Source organism: Lampris incognitus, chromosome 20, assembly GCF_029633865.1.
Source record: "Lampris incognitus isolate fLamInc1 chromosome 20, fLamInc1.hap2, whole genome shotgun sequence".
Lineage (NCBI taxonomy): Eukaryota > Metazoa > Chordata > Actinopteri > Lampriformes > Lampridae > Lampris > Lampris incognitus.
Window position 1 is genome coordinate 1,964,382 of NC_079230.1, and position 17,683 is coordinate 1,982,064.

Sequence of the window (17,683 nt, forward strand, 5' to 3'; positions counted from 1 at the left end):
ATATTTCTAGAAATTACTTTTACGATCTCATAAACCCATGTGAATATGCTTATACGCGTATATAAGCTATATTGGGTGATTATATGCCGCTAATAGGCAATTGTTTTTTTACACATTATATTAATTTACACAACAAATAGTTTCGACTACGGGGACGTTTCAGTCCGTTTGCGGTCCTACGTCAGGAAACGGCGAACGACCGTCAGCCCCCGCGCGCGTTACGTTGGTGTTTTGCGGGCGGTTACGCAAAACTACCAGAGCGACAAGATGGCGGTGGCGGCAACCGTGGCGCCGTTCGGACAGACTATTTCCTCCCAGAGCGACCTGGTCCCGGACTGGACCTGCAGGGAAGTCAGCACCGGGGTACGTGCCGGGTCTGGGAGGCACGAACTGGGTCGGGGTTGAACAGATTCGGTGCCGGTGGGGAGTTAAGGGTCACACAAACAGACCGTCCGCAGCGAAATGAGACAGCACTTCTGGGCGCTAACGGTTTAGTTAGCCTGTTACAGGTTCACTTCAATGGAGTTCCTAACGTTGAAGCTAACGGGTTAGTTAGCCTGCTAGAGGTTCACTTCAATGGAGTTCCTAACGCTGAAGCTAACGGGTTAGTTAGCCTGCTAGAGGTTCACTTCAATGGAGTTCCTAACGCTGAAGCTAACGGCTTAGTTAGCCTGCTACAGGTTCACTTCAATGGAGTTGCTAACGCTGAAGCTAACGGTTTAGTTAGCCTGCTACAGGTTCACTTCAATGGAGTTCCTAACGCTGAAGCTAACGGTTTAGTTAGCCTGCTACAGGTTCACTTCAATGGAGTTCCTAACGCTGAAGCTAACGGTTTAGTTAGCCTGCTACAGGTTCACTTCAATGGAGTTCCTAACGCTGAAGCTAACGGTTTAGTTAGCCTGTACAGGTTCAGTTCAATGGGGTTCCTAACGCTGAAGCTAACGGTTAGTTAGCCTGCTACAGGTTCAGTAGAGTTCCTAAAGCTGACGCTAGCGGTTTAGTTAGCCTGCTACAGGTTCAGTAGAGTTCCTAACGCTGAAGCTAACGGTTAGTTAGCCTGCTACAGGTTCAGTAGAGTTCCTAACGCTGACGCTAACGGTTTAGTTAGCCTGCTACAGGTTCAGTAGAGTCCCTAAAGCTGACGCTAACGGTTTAGTTAGCCTGCTACAGGTTCAGTAGAGTTCCTAAAGCTGACGCTAATGGTTTAGTTAGCCTGCTACAGGTTCAATGGAGTTCCTAAAGCTGACGCTACGGCTACAGTTAGCCTGCTACAGGTTCAGTAGAGTTCCTAAAGCTGACGCTAACGGTTTAGTTAGCCGTCTACAGGTTCAGCAGAGCTCCTAAAGTTGACGCTAACGGATGTCGGCCACTGCCGGACGGATGGGTTAACTTAGATACGTTCGTTCTGTAAACTGGTGTGAGCGCTAAACTGCCAAGTAACCTCACATCTAATGAATTACCCTGTTAGCCTTGTTTCATGCTAACGCCTAGCGTCCTGGGAGTGGGAGCTTCCAGGGTTTGAACCTCAGCCACCACCTGGCTCTGATGGAGGGGCTTGGGTATCTGCTGCTGGGCTGGTTACATCCAGAGAGAATCGGTTTATATATATAACTGACTGACAGACCAGCTGTTCTGTTGTAAAGTAACATTATTCTTCTCCCTGCTCCTTTTCAATCATGGGCTGTGTAAACCGATTTGTGTTTGATTATGAATTGTTTGTTTCTGTCTGGAGCTGTGCGTATTACCACGAGTGGAATTAATAATGAATGAATGAATGAATGACAAAAAAAAATAAATGACTGACAGCCGATGATTGCTTATGCCATGAAACAGGCTTGTACTGTCTCATAAAGAATTTACTTGACTCACTGGATTATTTTTGCTCATTTGTTGAACACTTTCCCGACAGTCGAGTTACTTTAAACAAAGTTATACACACACAAACACACACATATATGTATATATGTATATATATATATATATATATATATATATAGTATATATACACTACCGTTCAAAAGTTTGGGATCACCCAAACAATTTTGTGTTTTCCATGAAAAGTCACACTTATTCACCACCATATGTTGTGAAATGAATAGAAAATAGAGTCAAGACATTGACAAGGTTAGAAATAATGATTTGTATTTGAAATAAGATTTTTTTTACATCAAACTTTGCTTTCGTCAAAGAATCCTCCATTTGCAGCAATTACAGCATTGCAGACCTTTGGCATTCTAGCTGTTAATTTGTTGAGGTAATCTGGAGAAATTGCACCCCACGCTTCCAGAAGCAGCTCCCACAAGTTGGATTGGTTGGATGGGCACTTCTTTGAGCAGATTGAGTTTCTGGAGCATCACATTTGTGGGGTCAATTAAACGCTCAAAATGGCCAGAAAAATAGAACTTTCATCTGAAACTCGACAGTCTATTCTTGTTCTTAGAACTGAAGGCTATTCCATGCGAGAAATTGCTAAGAAATTGAAGATTTCCTACACCGGTGTGTACTACTCCCTTCAGAGGACAGCACAAACAGGCTCTAACCAGAGTAGAAAAAGAAGTGGGAGGCCGCGTTGCACAACTGAGCAAGAAGATAAGTACATTAGAGTCTCTAGTTTGAGAAACAGACGCCTCACAGGTCCCCAACTGGCATCTTCATTAAATAGTACCTGTTAGAGCCTGTATGTGCTGTCCTCTGAAGGGAGTAGTACACACCGGTGTAGGAAATCTTCAATTTCTTAGCAATTTCTCGCATGGAATAGCCTTCATTTCTAAGAACAAGAATAGACTGTCGAGTTTCAGATGAAAGTTCTCTTTTTCTGGCCATTTTGAGCGTTTAATTGACCCCACAAATGTGATGCTCCAGAAACTCAATCTGCTCAAAGAAGTGCCCATCCAACCAATCCAACTTGTGGGAGCTGCTTCTGGAAGCGTGGGGTGCAATTTCTCCAGATTACCTCAACAAATTAACAGCTAGAATGCCAAAGATCTGCAATGCTGTAATTGCTGCAAATGGAGGATTCTTTGACGAAAGCAAAGTTTGATGTAAAAAAAATCTTATTTCAAATACAAATCATTATTTCTAACCTTGTCAATGTCTTGACTCTATTTTCTATTCATTTCACAACATATGGTGGTGAATAAGTGTGACTTTTCATGGAAAACACGAAATTGTTTGGGTGATCCCAAACTTTTGAACGGTAGTGTATATCCAAAGGAGTTGAATCAAGTGCAACTGGGCTTTGTATATATATATATATATATATATATATATATATATATATATATATATATATATATATATATATATATATATATATATATAAGCCCTCAAAGCCAAATCCTTGTGTTTATTCTGTCAGAATGATTTATTGCATTTAGAATTTAACGTAAACGCTTTATAGTTAGGTAAATGATGGAAAATTATGATAAAGGCTATATAAATACACATTGTTATCATGCCATGGTTTGGTTTCTCTGTTCCAGACTACCATCATGGCGGTGGAGTTTGACGGAGGAGTAGTTATAGGTGCTGACTCCCGAACTACAACTGGGTAAGTGTGTGTGTGTGTGTGTGTGTTTTAGACTGTTTGCCAGTGATGGTCAAAATTAACAGATGTGATCAGAGAAGGACTCCTTCCAGCTCTCTGGTGGGTCTAAATGTAGTGACCTGTCTTGTCATACACCGACTCAGCACAACTCAGCAGCCTGAGCGTTTGTCAGCTGTGGAACAGCACAGCAAGTCATCCATAAACTGAATGAAGAGCTGAAACTTGCATTGAACAGAACATCAACCAGCCGGGCCTGATGTCTGCCTTTCAAGAAACTGTTTCCGGTGTCACATAGCCTTAAAGTTTTGTTTCCAAAGCAAATTAATTGTTCTTTTTTTTTTTAGTTGATGTCAAAAAAAGACTAGGCAAAAATATTTTGTCAAACCAGATCAACCCCTTTCTAAAAAGCGTGTAACAAATCATTTGTGCTGCCTACTGTTGAGCTAGATAAGTCAACAGAATAGTCGTAATGTAAATAATATTTCTTAATATTATGAAAAGATGGTTAAAGCAAGTCATCAACGAAAACTGATATGGGTTCTGTACCTGAGTATGGAATGCACTCCAGCCGTCAGAAGAGCTGGAAAGTCTAAAATCAGGATTTGAACAGACTGGCAGGCCAAACCTGGTTTATTTATTTGTTTGTTTTTATTTATTTATTTTTTGCATATCTGAGATGAATCCTTTTTATCATCTATTGTGTATAGCAGAAAACAAATGGAATCTGATTTTTTTTTTTTTAACCTCAGATCAGTCAGTAAAAAGTCTTACTGTCCATCATGTGTGTATTCATTGGATATGTGGTGTATAAGGAAATGACATCATGCATGGAAGTTTTTATATGAGATGAGATGGTCTGGAATAAACAGCTGACATCACACCTGTGTCTGTCCACAGGGCTTATATCGCCAACAGAGTGACTGATAAACTCACTCCCATTCATGATAGAATTTTCTGCTGCAGGTGAGTACGCACATCTCTCAACTCTCCTCCATTCTCATTCCTCTGCTCTCGTTATATCAAAATCTGATCATCATTTAAATCACAGCTTTTTTTTTTGATTGATAGATTTACCCCCCCCCTTTTCTCCCCAATTGTATTTGGCCAATCACCCTGCTCTCTGAGCCGTCCTGGTCTCTGCTTCACCCCCTCCGCTGATCCGGGAGGGCTGCAGACTACCACATGCCTCCTCCGATACATGTGGAGTCGCCAGCCGCTTCTTTTCATTTGACAGGGAGTAGTTTCGCCAGGGGGACGTAGTGCGTGGGAGGATCACGCTATTCCCCCCAGTTCCCCCTCCCCCCTGAACAGGTGCCCCGACCGACCAGGAGGCGCTAGTGCAGCAACCAGGACACATACCCATGTCACGGCCAATTGTGTCTGTAGGGACGCCCGACCAAGCCGAAGGTAACATAGGGATTCGAACTGGCGATCCGCATGTTGGTAGGCAACGGAATAGACCGCCACACCAGCCGGACAACCTTAACCTTCACATTTAAATCACTTCTAAAAACACTCCTTTGACTGTCCTCAGTGGAACATTAAAGCTGCTGTAGGTAACATGAACATTCCAGTGCAAATCCTTCCACTTCTCTCTCTGCTGCCAAGTATCAGTCCGCTAAGCCCCTCCCACCAAATGACCGCCGCATTGCTCTTCAGCCCCTTTCACTCGTGTACAACCAGGAAATGTCAACGCGAGACTCGTGAATCTTGTATTGTAGTTGATAATCGATCCATGTAAAAAAATTATTTTTTCAGCAAATCGCTCAATTACACTAATGTTGTTCATGTGAAGTAGACATTTCGAGTTGGTCTTGTTGATTTTTGGGGTTAGGGGTACAACCACAAGCAACCGGCAGGGCAGGACAGACACGAATTGATCACATACATGCGCATCTGCATTTGTAGAACAGCCAATAGGAGTGCCCTCGCTCTGAAATGGCTGGTGATTGGCTAAAATCTTCCCTCCCGGGCTAGATCTTCTAAAACCTGAATACAGAGCCAAGAGGAGGTGCAGAGTCTAGTTTTCTCTCAGTCCACTTGAATTACAATGTGCTGTAAGGTTATTTGCCCAGTGACACCAACAACAAAAAACTGCCTACCCTGACTTGAATGAATTAGTCCACATTTCAGTTGGGCTGACTGACATTTTATTTTGGATTTTATGTCTTCTGTGAAGCCCTTTGTACATTTGAGATAATGCCGATTGTTATGGTGTGTGTGTTTGTTTGTTTGTTTGTTTGTTTGTTTTATTTCATTTTTTAAGGTCTGGATCTGCTGCTGATACTCAAGCCATTGCTGATGTTGTCACCTACCAGCTTGGATTCCACAGGTACACATGCACACACACCAAACACTGCACACACACACACAAACAGGGTTTTCCACAAGGATATGGTGTAGCCAGCTAGGGTGGTCTGTGGGCATGCCCACCTGGAGAAAAGTTTTGGCTGTAAAAGCACAAATTTGGTGGCCTCTGACATATTTGGGGCAGCACGGTGGCCCAGTGGTTAGCACTGTTGCCTCACAGCAAGAAGGTCCTGGGTTCGAACCCCAGGCTGTCCCAGGTCTTCTCTGTGTGGATCTGCATGTTCTTTCCGTGTCTGCGTGGGTTTCCTCAGGGTGCTCCGGTTTCCTCCCACCATCAAAAAGACATGCATGTTAGAGTTAATACTCCTGTCTGTGCCCCTGAGCAAGGCAATGGAAAGAAGAACTGGAGTTGGTCCCCGGGCACTGCAGCTGCCCACAGCTGCTATACAATCGGATGGTTACATGCAGAGGACACGTGCATTGTAAGAAAACAATGAAGGGCTGAACAATTTGGGAAATAATCTAATTGTGATTTTTTTTTTTTTTAAGACCAATATTGCGATTTAGTATCCATCCATCCATTATCCAACCCGCTTATCCTGCTCTCAGGGTCGCGGGGATGCTGGAGCCTATCCCAGCAGTCATTGGGCAGCAGGCGGGGAGACACCCTGAACAGGCCGCCAGGCCATCACACAGGACCGACACACATGCACACATTCATACCTAGGGACAATTTAGTATGGCTGATTCACCTGACCTACATGTGTTTGGACTGTGGGAGGAAACTGGAGCACCCGGAGGAAAGCCATCTGCGATTTTTTTTTTAAAGTTCATTATCTTCTGTTATCCCCTAAACACAGCAATAAATCATTCCATAGTATGAAAATAAAAAAAAGAATTAAAAACTGAATAATTAATAACAAATATTATATAATATATAAAAAATTAATTAATAATTAATGTATTAAATTAGTAGGCTGGACTTGAAGGAGTAGTCTGCTGTTTGGCTGACAGCTGGCGCTAGCAGAAAGCTGTGAACACGAGGTACACACATGGTAAAAGCTAAATTAGTGTGATGGACAGCGGTCATACTGTGTGTTTTACTTCATCCAGTCTGTTTTCTGGTCCCTCCCCACAGTATTGAGTAGTTTTCTGGCCCCTCCCCACAGTATTGAGTTGTTTTCTGGTCCCTCCCACAGTATTGAGTAGTTTTCTGGTCGCTCCCCACAGTATTGAGTTGTTTTCTGGTCCCTTCCCACACTACTGAGTTGTTTTCTGGTCCCTCCCACAGTATTGAGTTGTTTTCTGGTCCCTCCCCACAGTATTGAGTAGTTTTCTGGTCCCTCCCCACACTACTGAGTTGTTTTCTGGTCCCTCCCACATTATTGAGTTGTTTTCTGGTCCCTCCCCACAGTATTGAGTTGTTTTCTGGTCGCTCCCCACAGTATTGAGTTGTTTTCTGGTCCCTCCCCACACTACTGAGTTGTTTTCTGGTCCCTCCCACAGTATTGAGTTGTTTTCTGGTCCTTCCCACAGTATTGAGTTGTTTTCTGGTTCCTCCCACAGTATTGAGTTGTTTTCTGGTCCCTCCCACAGTATTGGGTTGTTTTCTGGTCCCTCCCACAGTATTGGGTTGTTTTCTGGTCCCTCCCACAGTATTGAGTTGTTTTCTGGTCCCTCCCACAGTATTGAGTTGTTTTCTGGTCCCTCCCACAGTATTGAGTTGTTTTCTGGTCCCTCCCACAGTATTGAGTTGTTTTCTGGTCCCTCCCCACACTACTGAGTTGTTTTCTGGTCCCTCCCACAGTATTGAGTTGTTTTCTGGTCCTTCCCACAGTATTGAGTTGTTTTCTGGTCCCTCCCACAGTATTGAGTTGTTTTCTGGTCCCTCCCACAGTATTGGGTTGTTTTCTGGTCCCTCCCACAGTATTGGGTTGTTTTCTGGTCCCTCCCACAGTATTGAGTTGTTTTCTGGTCCCTCCCACAGTATTGAGTTGTTTTCTGGTCCCTCCCACAGTATTGAGTTGTTTTCTGGTCCCTCCCACAGTATTGAGTTGTTTTCTGGTCCCTCCCCACACTACTGAGTTGTTTTCTGGTTCCTCCCACAGTATTGAGTTGTTTTCTGGTCCCTCCCACAGTATTGAGTTGTTTTCTGGTTCCTCCCACAGCATTGAGTTGTTTTCTGGTTCCTCCCACAGCATTGAGTTGTTTTCTGGTCCCTGCCACAGTATTGAGTTGTTTTCTGGTCCCTCCCACAGTATTGAGTTGTTTTCTGGTCCCTCCCACAGTATTGAGTAGTTTTCTGGTCCCTCCCACAGTATTGAGTTGTTTTCTGGTCCCTCCCCACAGTATTGAGTAGTTTTCTGGTCCCTCCCCACACTACTGAGTTGTTTTCTGGTCCCTCCCACATTATTGAGTTGTTTTCTGGTCCCTCCCCACAGTATTGAGTTGTTTTCTGGTCGCTCCCCACAGTATTGAGTTGTTTTCTGGTCCCTCCCCACACTACTGAGTTGTTTTCTGGTCCCTCCCACAGTATTGAGTTGTTTTCTGGTCCTTCCCACAGTATTGAGTTGTTTTCTGGTTCCTCCCACAGTATTGAGTTGTTTTCTGGTCCCTCCCACAGTATTGGGTTGTTTTCTGGTCCCTCCCACAGTATTGGGTTGTTTTCTGGTCCCTCCCACAGTATTGAGTTGTTTTCTGGTCCCTCCCACAGTATTGAGTTGTTTTCTGGTCCCTCCCACAGTATTGAGTTGTTTTCTGGTCCCTCCCACAGTATTGAGTTGTTTTCTGGTCCCTCCCCACACTACTGAGTTGTTTTCTGGTCCCTCCCACAGTATTGAGTTGTTTTCTGGTCCTTCCCACAGTATTGAGTTGTTTTCTGGTCCCTCCCACAGTATTGAGTTGTTTTCTGGTCCCTCCCACAGTATTGGGTTGTTTTCTGGTCCCTCCCACAGTATTGGGTTGTTTTCTGGTCCCTCCCACAGTATTGAGTTGTTTTCTGGTCCCTCCCACAGTATTGAGTTGTTTTCTGGTCCCTCCCACAGTATTGAGTTGTTTTCTGGTCCCTCCCACAGTATTGAGTTGTTTTCTGGTCCCTCCCCACACTACTGAGTTGTTTTCTGGTTCCTCCCACAGTATTGAGTTGTTTTCTGGTCCCTCCCACAGTATTGAGTTGTTTTCTGGTTCCTCCCACAGCATTGAGTTGTTTTCTGGTTCCTCCCACAGCATTGAGTTGTTTTCTGGTCCCTGCCACAGTATTGAGTTGTTTTCTGGTCCCTCCCACAGTATTGAGTTGGACGAGCCGCCATTGGTGGAGACGGCTGCCAATCTGTTCAAGGCGAGCTGCTATAGGTACCGAGAAGAGCTGACGGCAGGGATCATTGTGGCTGGATGGGACAAGAGACGAGGAGGCCAGGTAAAAACACCACAGTCGCCTCGTCTTCATTATCGGAGAAACCTGAAACAATTCATATGTAAACACCCAGAGCTCATTATGGTCCTTTATGACTTTTAGAGCTCAGAAATCAAGCCTAGTCTATACCCAAAGTGTGTTAGTCGTGTGTGTGTGTGTGTGTCTCATTAGAATGAATGCTGCTTTGTATGATGGTGTCATGCGTCTCACATACGTCATTGCAGCCTGTTGTGTTTTTTGCACTTCAGTCTATTTCTTTTCTCAAGGTAAACGCCGGTGGTGGCCATGGAGTTATCTTTATTTTGACCCCCTTCAGTCGTGTATTCAGTAGGCAATAAGATGGCATTGTTGTAGTTTATAGATGCCCAGTATAAAGTGTATATGACTGAAATGGAACTAGGCATTTGCGTATTGTGAAAGAAAGCAGGAAAGATGTCACTACAGCCAAACTACAAGGTTGTGAAAGTCCTCCTGCGTTCGTCTTCTGAATGTTGGGGTGGACCCACTAGACCGCCATCTGTGCCGTTGTCTTCTTCAGCAGAGAGGAACTGGTGCTGGTTAGGGCCGCGTGACATATGTGGTTTCAGCATCACCATGGTGATGTGCGCATGCATAATAGTCACATGACAGATAGTGGGATGTGAGGCAAATTAGCTCAAACACCTGATGCTGCAACTGTTTAGGTGACAGGCATAGACGCAAGTCCATCAATACTGGGATGGCATCCAGCACTTCACCTGTGCCCCGTGCACAGGGTTAGTGGTGGTCAGGAGGGGCATCCCACGTAAAACTTTGCCAAATGATTATGCGGATTGACAAGAACATATCGGATCGGTCGAGGCTCCATACTGGATCGGTCGAGGCCCGGGTTAACAACAGCCGCCGTTGGTGCTGTACCATCACAGTTTACTGATGGAAACTGTAAAACCCGCTGCAGCAACCTCTCAGAAACAGGGAACAAGCTTCAAGGTGTGTGTGTGTGTGTGTGTGGGTGGGTCTCTAAATGGGAGACAATAATTCTTTCAGGTGGGTGGTGGGTAGATGATAAGTACATGTGGATTCGGATGACGTCAGAGCTGATCCCCACATGACTGTTCTCAGCTTTGCTCCACGTCATCTGTCTGGTTCCCTCTCCTCCTCCTCCTCCTCCTCCTCCTCCTCCTCCTCCTCCTCTTCATGTACGAATGGCGAAAAAAAGGCACTGCTCACTTTTCACATTTTCTGAACAACTCCTCTACCAAATCACCCCAGTACTTCTAGAATGAGTAATTCTTTCCAAATGGAGCTGTTCATCAGCTAAATTCCTGTATCTTTTTCTTCTTGCAGTATAAAAACAGTATTGCAGTGTGAGTCTGCAGTATTGCAGTGTGAGTTTGCAGTATTGTGCAGCCCGTGTGCCAGCGTTCCTCTGTTTGCAGCAGCCGTTGTCCCAACCACAACAGTAAACCGTGTATTATCTACAGAAGACACAAAAACCAGGTTATAGCTTTTTCAAACAGGCTGTGGGTTACCCAGCAGGCCAGCAGCAGCCAGTCCTCGTCCTATCAGGGGAGGGTCTACAGACACCTGGCCCTGCAACGCCACCGTAAATTCATCGAGTTATATCAGTTGTGTACAGAAGTGTAGCTTGGGGAACAACAGAATGGTCGTACTCACGTCGATGCACTGCTGCTGTGTTGCTCCACCAGGCCACACTTCAGTTGTGCAGCAGAACCAGGATGGATGGCGGCGGTGATGTGCTCGTTGTGTTGCCTACATGCTGCTCATGTGACGCGTCCCTTGGAGACATGGTGTAACGTTGCAAATACGTGATACTTACAGTTCCCCTGTCTGTCTCTCTGCTCTGCTTTGCTGTCTGCCTGTCTGTCCAGGTGTATTCTGTGCCGATAGGCGGCATGCTGGTGAGACAGCCTGTGTCCATCGGGGGCAGCGGCAGCACCTACATCTATGGATTCATGGACTCAAACTACAAACCCGGTCTGACAAAGGAACAGTGTCTGGAGCTCACTGCTGCTGGTAGGGTGGATTTTTCTCTGCTTGGAAAACGTCTGACCCGAGGTTTTGAACGGAAGTTCCTGCTTGTAGTGACGGCTTCATCCATCAACAGAAGTAAAAGATGGCTAGGTGTTTAACAGTGTCTCTAGTCTGATCTGTCTCTCTCTTTCTCTCCCCCAATGTCTCCATCTGTCTGTCTGTCTACCTAGCTCTGAGCCTAGCCATGGAGAGAGACGGCTCCAGCGGGGGGGTGGTGAGACTGGCAGCGATCTCTGAAAACGGAGTGGAGAGACGAGTTATCCTGGGCAACCAGCTGCCCAAGTTCTCCACACACTAAAACCCACACACGGTAAAGCAACAAGAGTTGAAGCCTCTCATATTTCCAAACACTGGCTGTGTTGTTCATCTCCCTACATGTGCTGTGGGTCCGTGTAAAGATGTTTGTTTTCTACTAAAATAAAACTGTTGACTCCATTTGGTCTGGTTTGTTCTTGGAGCTGATGCTGGTGTTTCTGATGGATGATGTCACACCGTCCATCCTAAACCGGTTTAAACACTGAAACTGTTGGAGACCAGAGTTATTCTGATGGACGACGTCACACCATCCATCCTAAACCGGTTTAAACACTGAAACTGTTAGAGACCAGAGTTATTCTGAAACCGGTTTAAACACTGAAACTGTTAGAGACCAGAGTTATTCTGATGGACGATGTCACACCGTCCATCCTAAACCGGTTTAAACACTGAAACTGTTAGAGACCAGAGTTATTCTGATGGACGATGTCACACCGTCCATCCTAAACCAGTTTAAACACTGAAACTGTTGGAGACCAGAGTTATTCTGATGGACGATGTCACACCATCCATCCTAAACCGGTTTAAACACTGAAACTGTGTAAGAGACCAGAGTTATTCAACATTTGAAAGTTGGTGTTTACCATAAACCAACACATACTGATCAGTAGTTAAGGTTTGACTCTCATCATCCACTGGAGCACAAACTAGGAGTCATCAGGATGCTGGACCACCGAGCTGACAGCGTCCCCACTGACACAGCGGCCGGGGAAGGGGAGAAACCCCATATTAAACAGGCCCTGGTTAAGTGTGGTGATCCTAACTGGGTATTGGTCAAAGCAGGAAGACCCCAGACAGTGCACCAGCTGATCGAAGAGAGGAGAAGGACACTAGCTGCCTAAGTGTATAGCAGCGGTGATTCTGTATGTGGCGGAAGTGTTGGGAAAGCTGAGACGTGTATTTTCCAAACACCGTGTCTCAGTTGCTTTCAAACCCCAACTCACGCTGCACCAGAGGTTGGTCCACCCCAAGGATCAGGTCCCCCGGCACAAACGGAGCAATATATGGTTATATTTATTTATATGATGCTAATATATGGTTATATTTATTTATATGATACTAATATGTATGTATATACTAATATATATTTTATTTATTTATATTCAATGCACAACTTGCATTGAATGTGAAGTATGCAGTACAGTGGGAAGTGAGTGTGTAATGTACAGTAGCTGAATTAACCAGAGTGGGTGAGAAGGGGGAGGAGAAAACAAGGGTACACTTCGTCCTGCTGCTTTCCCAGCGTGTAACAAATACTGTGATGCATCAGGAGACGCGTTCCCTGAGTGGGGTCTGTTGCTCACAGGGCAGAGGACTATCTGCATGTTGTATCCTGCTCGTTTACACGTTCCACGTCCTTCATTCGTTCCAGAGCCGTGGAAACCACGTGGAGTCCGCATTGTTCTGCACCGTCACTGGTACTATGGAGGGTGGAGGCGACACTCCATACCAGTTGGTGGCGGTAATGCACTAATTCGTTGTTTGCTAATCGCCAGTCAACAAGTAGAAGCAGCAGAAGTGCTTTCATGAAGAGTTGATTTAGAAGCTGTAGAGCAGGGGTGGGCAGCATGGTCCAGAAAGGTCCAGAAAGGTCCAGTGTGGGTGCAGGTCTTTGCTCCAACCAAGCAGTTACACACCTGAGTGTATTAGTCAACCAATAGTCTTTGCTAAGCACCTTGATTTGTAGACTCAGGTGTGTAACTGCTTGGTTGGAACAAAGACCTGCACCCACTCTGGACCATTCTGGACCATGCTGCCCACCCCTGCTGTAGAGCAACGCCCCCCTGGCTGGCGACCTGGCTGGCGGGCTGGCTGGCGACCTGGCTGGCGGACCTGGCTGGCTGGCTGGCTGGCGACCTGGCTGGCGGGCTGGCGACCTGGCTGGCGGACCTGGCTGGCTGGCTGGCTGGCTGGCGGACCTGGCTGGCTGGCTGGCTGGCGGGCTGGCTGGCGACCTGGCTGGCGGACCTGGCTGGTTGGCTGGCTGGCGACCTGGCTGGCGGGCTGGCGACCTGGCTGGCGGACCTGGCTGGCTGGCTGGCTGGCTGGCTGGCTGGCGGACCTGGCTGGCTGGCGACCTGGCGGGCTGGTGGTTCCTGGAGACCAGGTGTAAATAAACCATAACACCTTGGGGAGTTTCAACGCGTCTCATTAACCGTTTGTTTGTGAGTTCTGAATGCTAATGAGGAGCTGATAACGCCATCGTGTGGCGGAAGCCATAAACAGCAACTGTTCGGCAGTCATGGTTTGATTGAGGCGCTGTGAAATATGAAGGTTCACTGCGTTACTGGAAAGAGGTGGAGCTTTATTACTGGTGAAGGACGGAGTTGTGGGGTCAGAGGTGCCGCTCGGCAGCCGTTTTGGGCCCGGTTAAACACGTGGCAGCAGCAGCAGCGTCACGTGGCGTGCACGGTTCGGACCCTCTAGTGGACCGGGTACGCTGTCGCGTGTGGTGCGGCGGGAGATCCGGGTTCGCGTCCGGCCGGGCAGCTGACGGGGCTACTTCTCCTTGCCCCTTACAGGATGCACCAGTTTTGGCACTGCCACAGGCCTTTCTCACACACGCTGGCCTAAGCACTGCCGTCTCCGAACAAGCCTGGAGTCCTTTTCCTTGCAGTCCACTTCAGGACAGTACCGGCTTCAGCCGACACCTCGGCACCAGCGCTGATCCGCGTCCTGGTCTTGTCCTGCAGGAAGCAGCGAGCCGGGTAAGCTGCAACACAGCTGTGCGAGTCCCTGCAGAGGGCGCTGCCGTTTCATCGTCAGCTTTATCATGAAAGCGCGCTGAGGTGCAGCATCCTTCGCAGCGTCCTTTGCAGCGTCCTTCGCAGCATCCTTCGCAGCGTCCTTTGCAGCGTCCTTCGCAGCGTCCTTCTTAACCAGGGGTGTCAAACTCCAGGCCTCGAGGGCCGCAGTGTCTGCAGGTATTTGTTGCAACCGTGCACCACACCACCTGATTTCACTAATTAGCCCACCTCCTGGACCAAGGAGGGGAAGGAACTAGTTTAACCAGGCGGTGTGGTGCACGGTTGCAACAAATACCTGCAGACACTGCGGCCCTCGAGGCCTGGAGCTTGACACCCCTGTTCTTAACGATAGCAAAAAGCAGACTCGCTTGGTAAACGGTTTTGGAAGCAGACTTGGTTCAGATTTTGCGTTTTTTCTTCACGGAAGTGGAACCCTTTTTGTGAGAGCACCCCTTCGTGTTTTCCTTTCTAAGAACTGTTGAAGATTAATTGTACCGTTTACTTTCAGATTCTAATCTGAGCATGGCTAAACGGGTCGAAAGTGGTGCTAGCAAGCGCAGGAGCACTAGCAAGACTTGAAGATGACGTGTAAAGACGTTAAGACCAGTCACCGCTTTCCTGCACCAGCCACGGACACGAGCAGCACGTGCCAGCGGTGAAGCAGACACACTGATACTAAGCAGGAAGTCAGTGTGGTGGAGCCATCCAGCCAACCGCTGACTTCACCTGAAGAACCCCTCCCAAAACAAAAGCAGAAGCAGCGAGGCAGGGCACAGAACAGCCAGCTGGTTATGAGGAAGCAGCCATGATGCCGCCTCCAATCGAACATATAAAACTAGTTCAAGAGTCCCGTACTGGACCGGGAGAGGCCACAAGAAAATACTGTGGATAGTCAGAACTGTCAGCTCACACCTGGTCAGATAGGCAGGGTCCGAGGTATCCCAGACACAGATATAGAGATGAAGCCAAACATAGGTCTACGGCAACAGACGCTGGTTTGTGGACAGAATTGTCACATGAGGGAGTATGCTGTTGGGTAGAGAGGGGCCCCTCTCAAGTTCAGCATCATTGTGGCCCATTTTTAAATTCCAAGCGAGTGCACAAAAAACAGTCCAGCTCTTTTTTATTCAACAAAAGTCAGTGGGGAAACACATAGTGGAGAGTGGCTCCCCCAAAAGGCCGGATTTATTGCTTTGTGTGTGACCTCTTTCCACACCTTGCATCTTCTGCTACAGCTCTGGCTTCTGAAGGGTTTGATGACTGGCAAAACTCCCATCTTATCCCAACTCATGAACACCCAGAGAAGCATGGGAATGCCATGTGACCTACCCAGCGCGGAAGAGAGGACACCCGTTAACCTCGGAGCGAGAGGACCAAACCAAAGCAGAACAGCAGGACTGGCTGGCGGCATGTCATGGAGAGAATTGTCAGTGTAAGATGCACTCTTGCACAACGAGGCTTACCATTCAGAGGAGACGGTGAACATTTGGATCCCAAATAACGGCAATTATCTTGGTCTTGAGAACTAGTAGCAAAATTGATCCGTTTTCACTGGCTCATATCAATCGGTATGGAAATCCCTCTTATTTGTCAAAAACTATGTGAGGAAACGAGTCACGGCACAAAAAAAGAAAAAAGAAAAAAAAAGGACGCAAGTGTGGCTACGTGAAAAAGGCTGGATATTCCGGCTTGTCCGTAGATTCCACCCCTGACATATCGGGGTACTGATCAGTTGACTTTATCAGGTATGTATCACCTGAGGACGGTTTACCAAGTGAGAGACTTTTAACTTTCCCCGAGCTAAAAGACCACACAGGGGACGGCGTGGCTGACTTAGTGGTCACTACTGAGCTGGAAATGGACTCTAGAAAATGCTGAGGACAGTCTTACAACAGGGCTGCCCACATGGCTGGTAGGTACAACGGTATGCAGCAAAAATCCATCGAACAAGACCCGCCTGTAAGATGTATTCCCCGTGCTGGTCACTCTTTAAATGTGGGGGGCCGTTCGGCGGTTGGTTGCTGCCTTGAAGCAGTGAACTGTTTTGGCAGTATCAATGACATTTTTAGCCAGACACCAGGTGGAGGCACATGCAAGAGTGGTCACAGTGCTATTATCCCTGATGCCCTGTCATCTGTACGCTGATGTTAGTGGGAAGGGGGAAACCAGGCTTCAAGCTACCCATCTCTGCAGATAATGGCAGAACTGGAGTTTGTGTGTATGCTGCATTTTTGGACCCTTGTGCTAGGTCATGTTCACGAGGTCCGCAAAGCCATTCAGAAATCAGAACTGGTATGGAGTACTTGTGCAACTTTGTACAGTTCCCCTTTGGATTTTTTTAAGCAGAATTAGAGAAGATTTTGATAAGCTTGAGCAACAAGCGACAGCCACCTTGCCAAATGTCAACTACAGATCTATCACAAGGAGACCAAGAGTAAGGACGCGGCAAGGAAATGACGGAAGTGCACCTGGTCCCGATGCCTTGGTGAACGCTCCTCAAGAGACACGTTTAGGATAAAATCCTCTGTTCCTACACTAGATGCACTTGAAGCCCATGTAAGAAGAAGAGCTACTGTGTACAGTGATGTTGCACAAATGTTTTCCTTTGCTGCCAATCTGACAGCATCTGAGCAAGGAATTCAGCAAGGTGTTGAACCGTTGATGGACTCATGCCCAGAAGATGTTGACCTGGAACTTACTGGTGAACTTTTGCACTTTCACTTGTCTGTGAGACAAAGCCATAGGCCTACAGAGGCTATACAGACCTTTATCAAATGCTACACAAGCAAAGCATTCAGATGGCCTTCCCTCGTGTGGAAGCAATGTTGCGCCTCTTTCTCAGCTGGGTGGTCACTAACTGCTCAGGAGAGAGGTCTTTTTCAAGACTCAAAAGAATTCAAATGAATTAGGGGCCCTGGGTCCACGGTGGTGTAGCGGTCTGAGCATCGGCTCTGTGCCGATGCAGTTGCCCACTGGGGACTGGGGTTCACGCCCCGGTCTCGTCAGATCCGACTATGGCCGGACTCGAGGAAGCAGCGATGATTGGCAGCGCTGTCTTCGGGAGGGGGGCGGAGTCGGCTTGTGTTCGTCACATGAATGGGTCTCTGTGTGTGTGTGTGTGTGTGTGTGTGTGTGTGTGGGTGGGTGGGGGGGGGCAGCGGTTCGGCCTGGATTCACCTTGTCCCGGAGGGGGCGAGGCGACTCCTTCCAGACGGCCGGCCGGGGACATGCAGTTGGCGAGCGCATGCAGTACGAGGGTGGTGTTGGAACTAAAGTAGGGATCGATTGGCCACTAAACTGGGAGAAAAAGGGAAAATC

The 17,683-nt window shown here is 47.2% G+C and overlaps 1 protein-coding gene across 1 annotated transcript; it reads left to right on the top strand.

The window, feature by feature from the left end:
• The first annotated feature begins 248 nt into the window (after positions 1 to 248).
• Positions 249 to 11,738, top strand: psmb6 (proteasome 20S subunit beta 6). The gene is made up of 7 exons (XM_056300540.1): positions 249 to 363; positions 3,483 to 3,550; positions 4,445 to 4,510; positions 5,814 to 5,879; positions 9,143 to 9,272; positions 11,141 to 11,285; positions 11,474 to 11,738. Exons 1-7 carry the CDS (start codon positions 268 to 270, stop codon positions 11,599 to 11,601), a joined length of 699 nt encoding a protein of 232 aa, XP_056156515.1. The 5' UTR covers positions 249 to 267; the 3' UTR covers positions 11,602 to 11,738.
• Positions 11,739 to 17,683: the final 5,945 nt, after the last annotated feature.

Coding starts and splice junctions, on each gene's coding strand:
- psmb6 (XM_056300540.1), top strand. CDS start 268: ATGGCGGTGGCGGCAACCGTGGCGCCGTTCGGACAGACTATTTCCTCC. Junction 3,551..4,444: donor GACTCCCGAACTACAACTGG/GTAAGTGTGTGT, acceptor GTCTGTCCACAG/GGCTTATATCGCCAACAGAG. Junction 5,880..9,142: donor TACCAGCTTGGATTCCACAG/GTACACATGCAC, acceptor TCCCTCCCACAG/TATTGAGTTGGACGAGCCGC.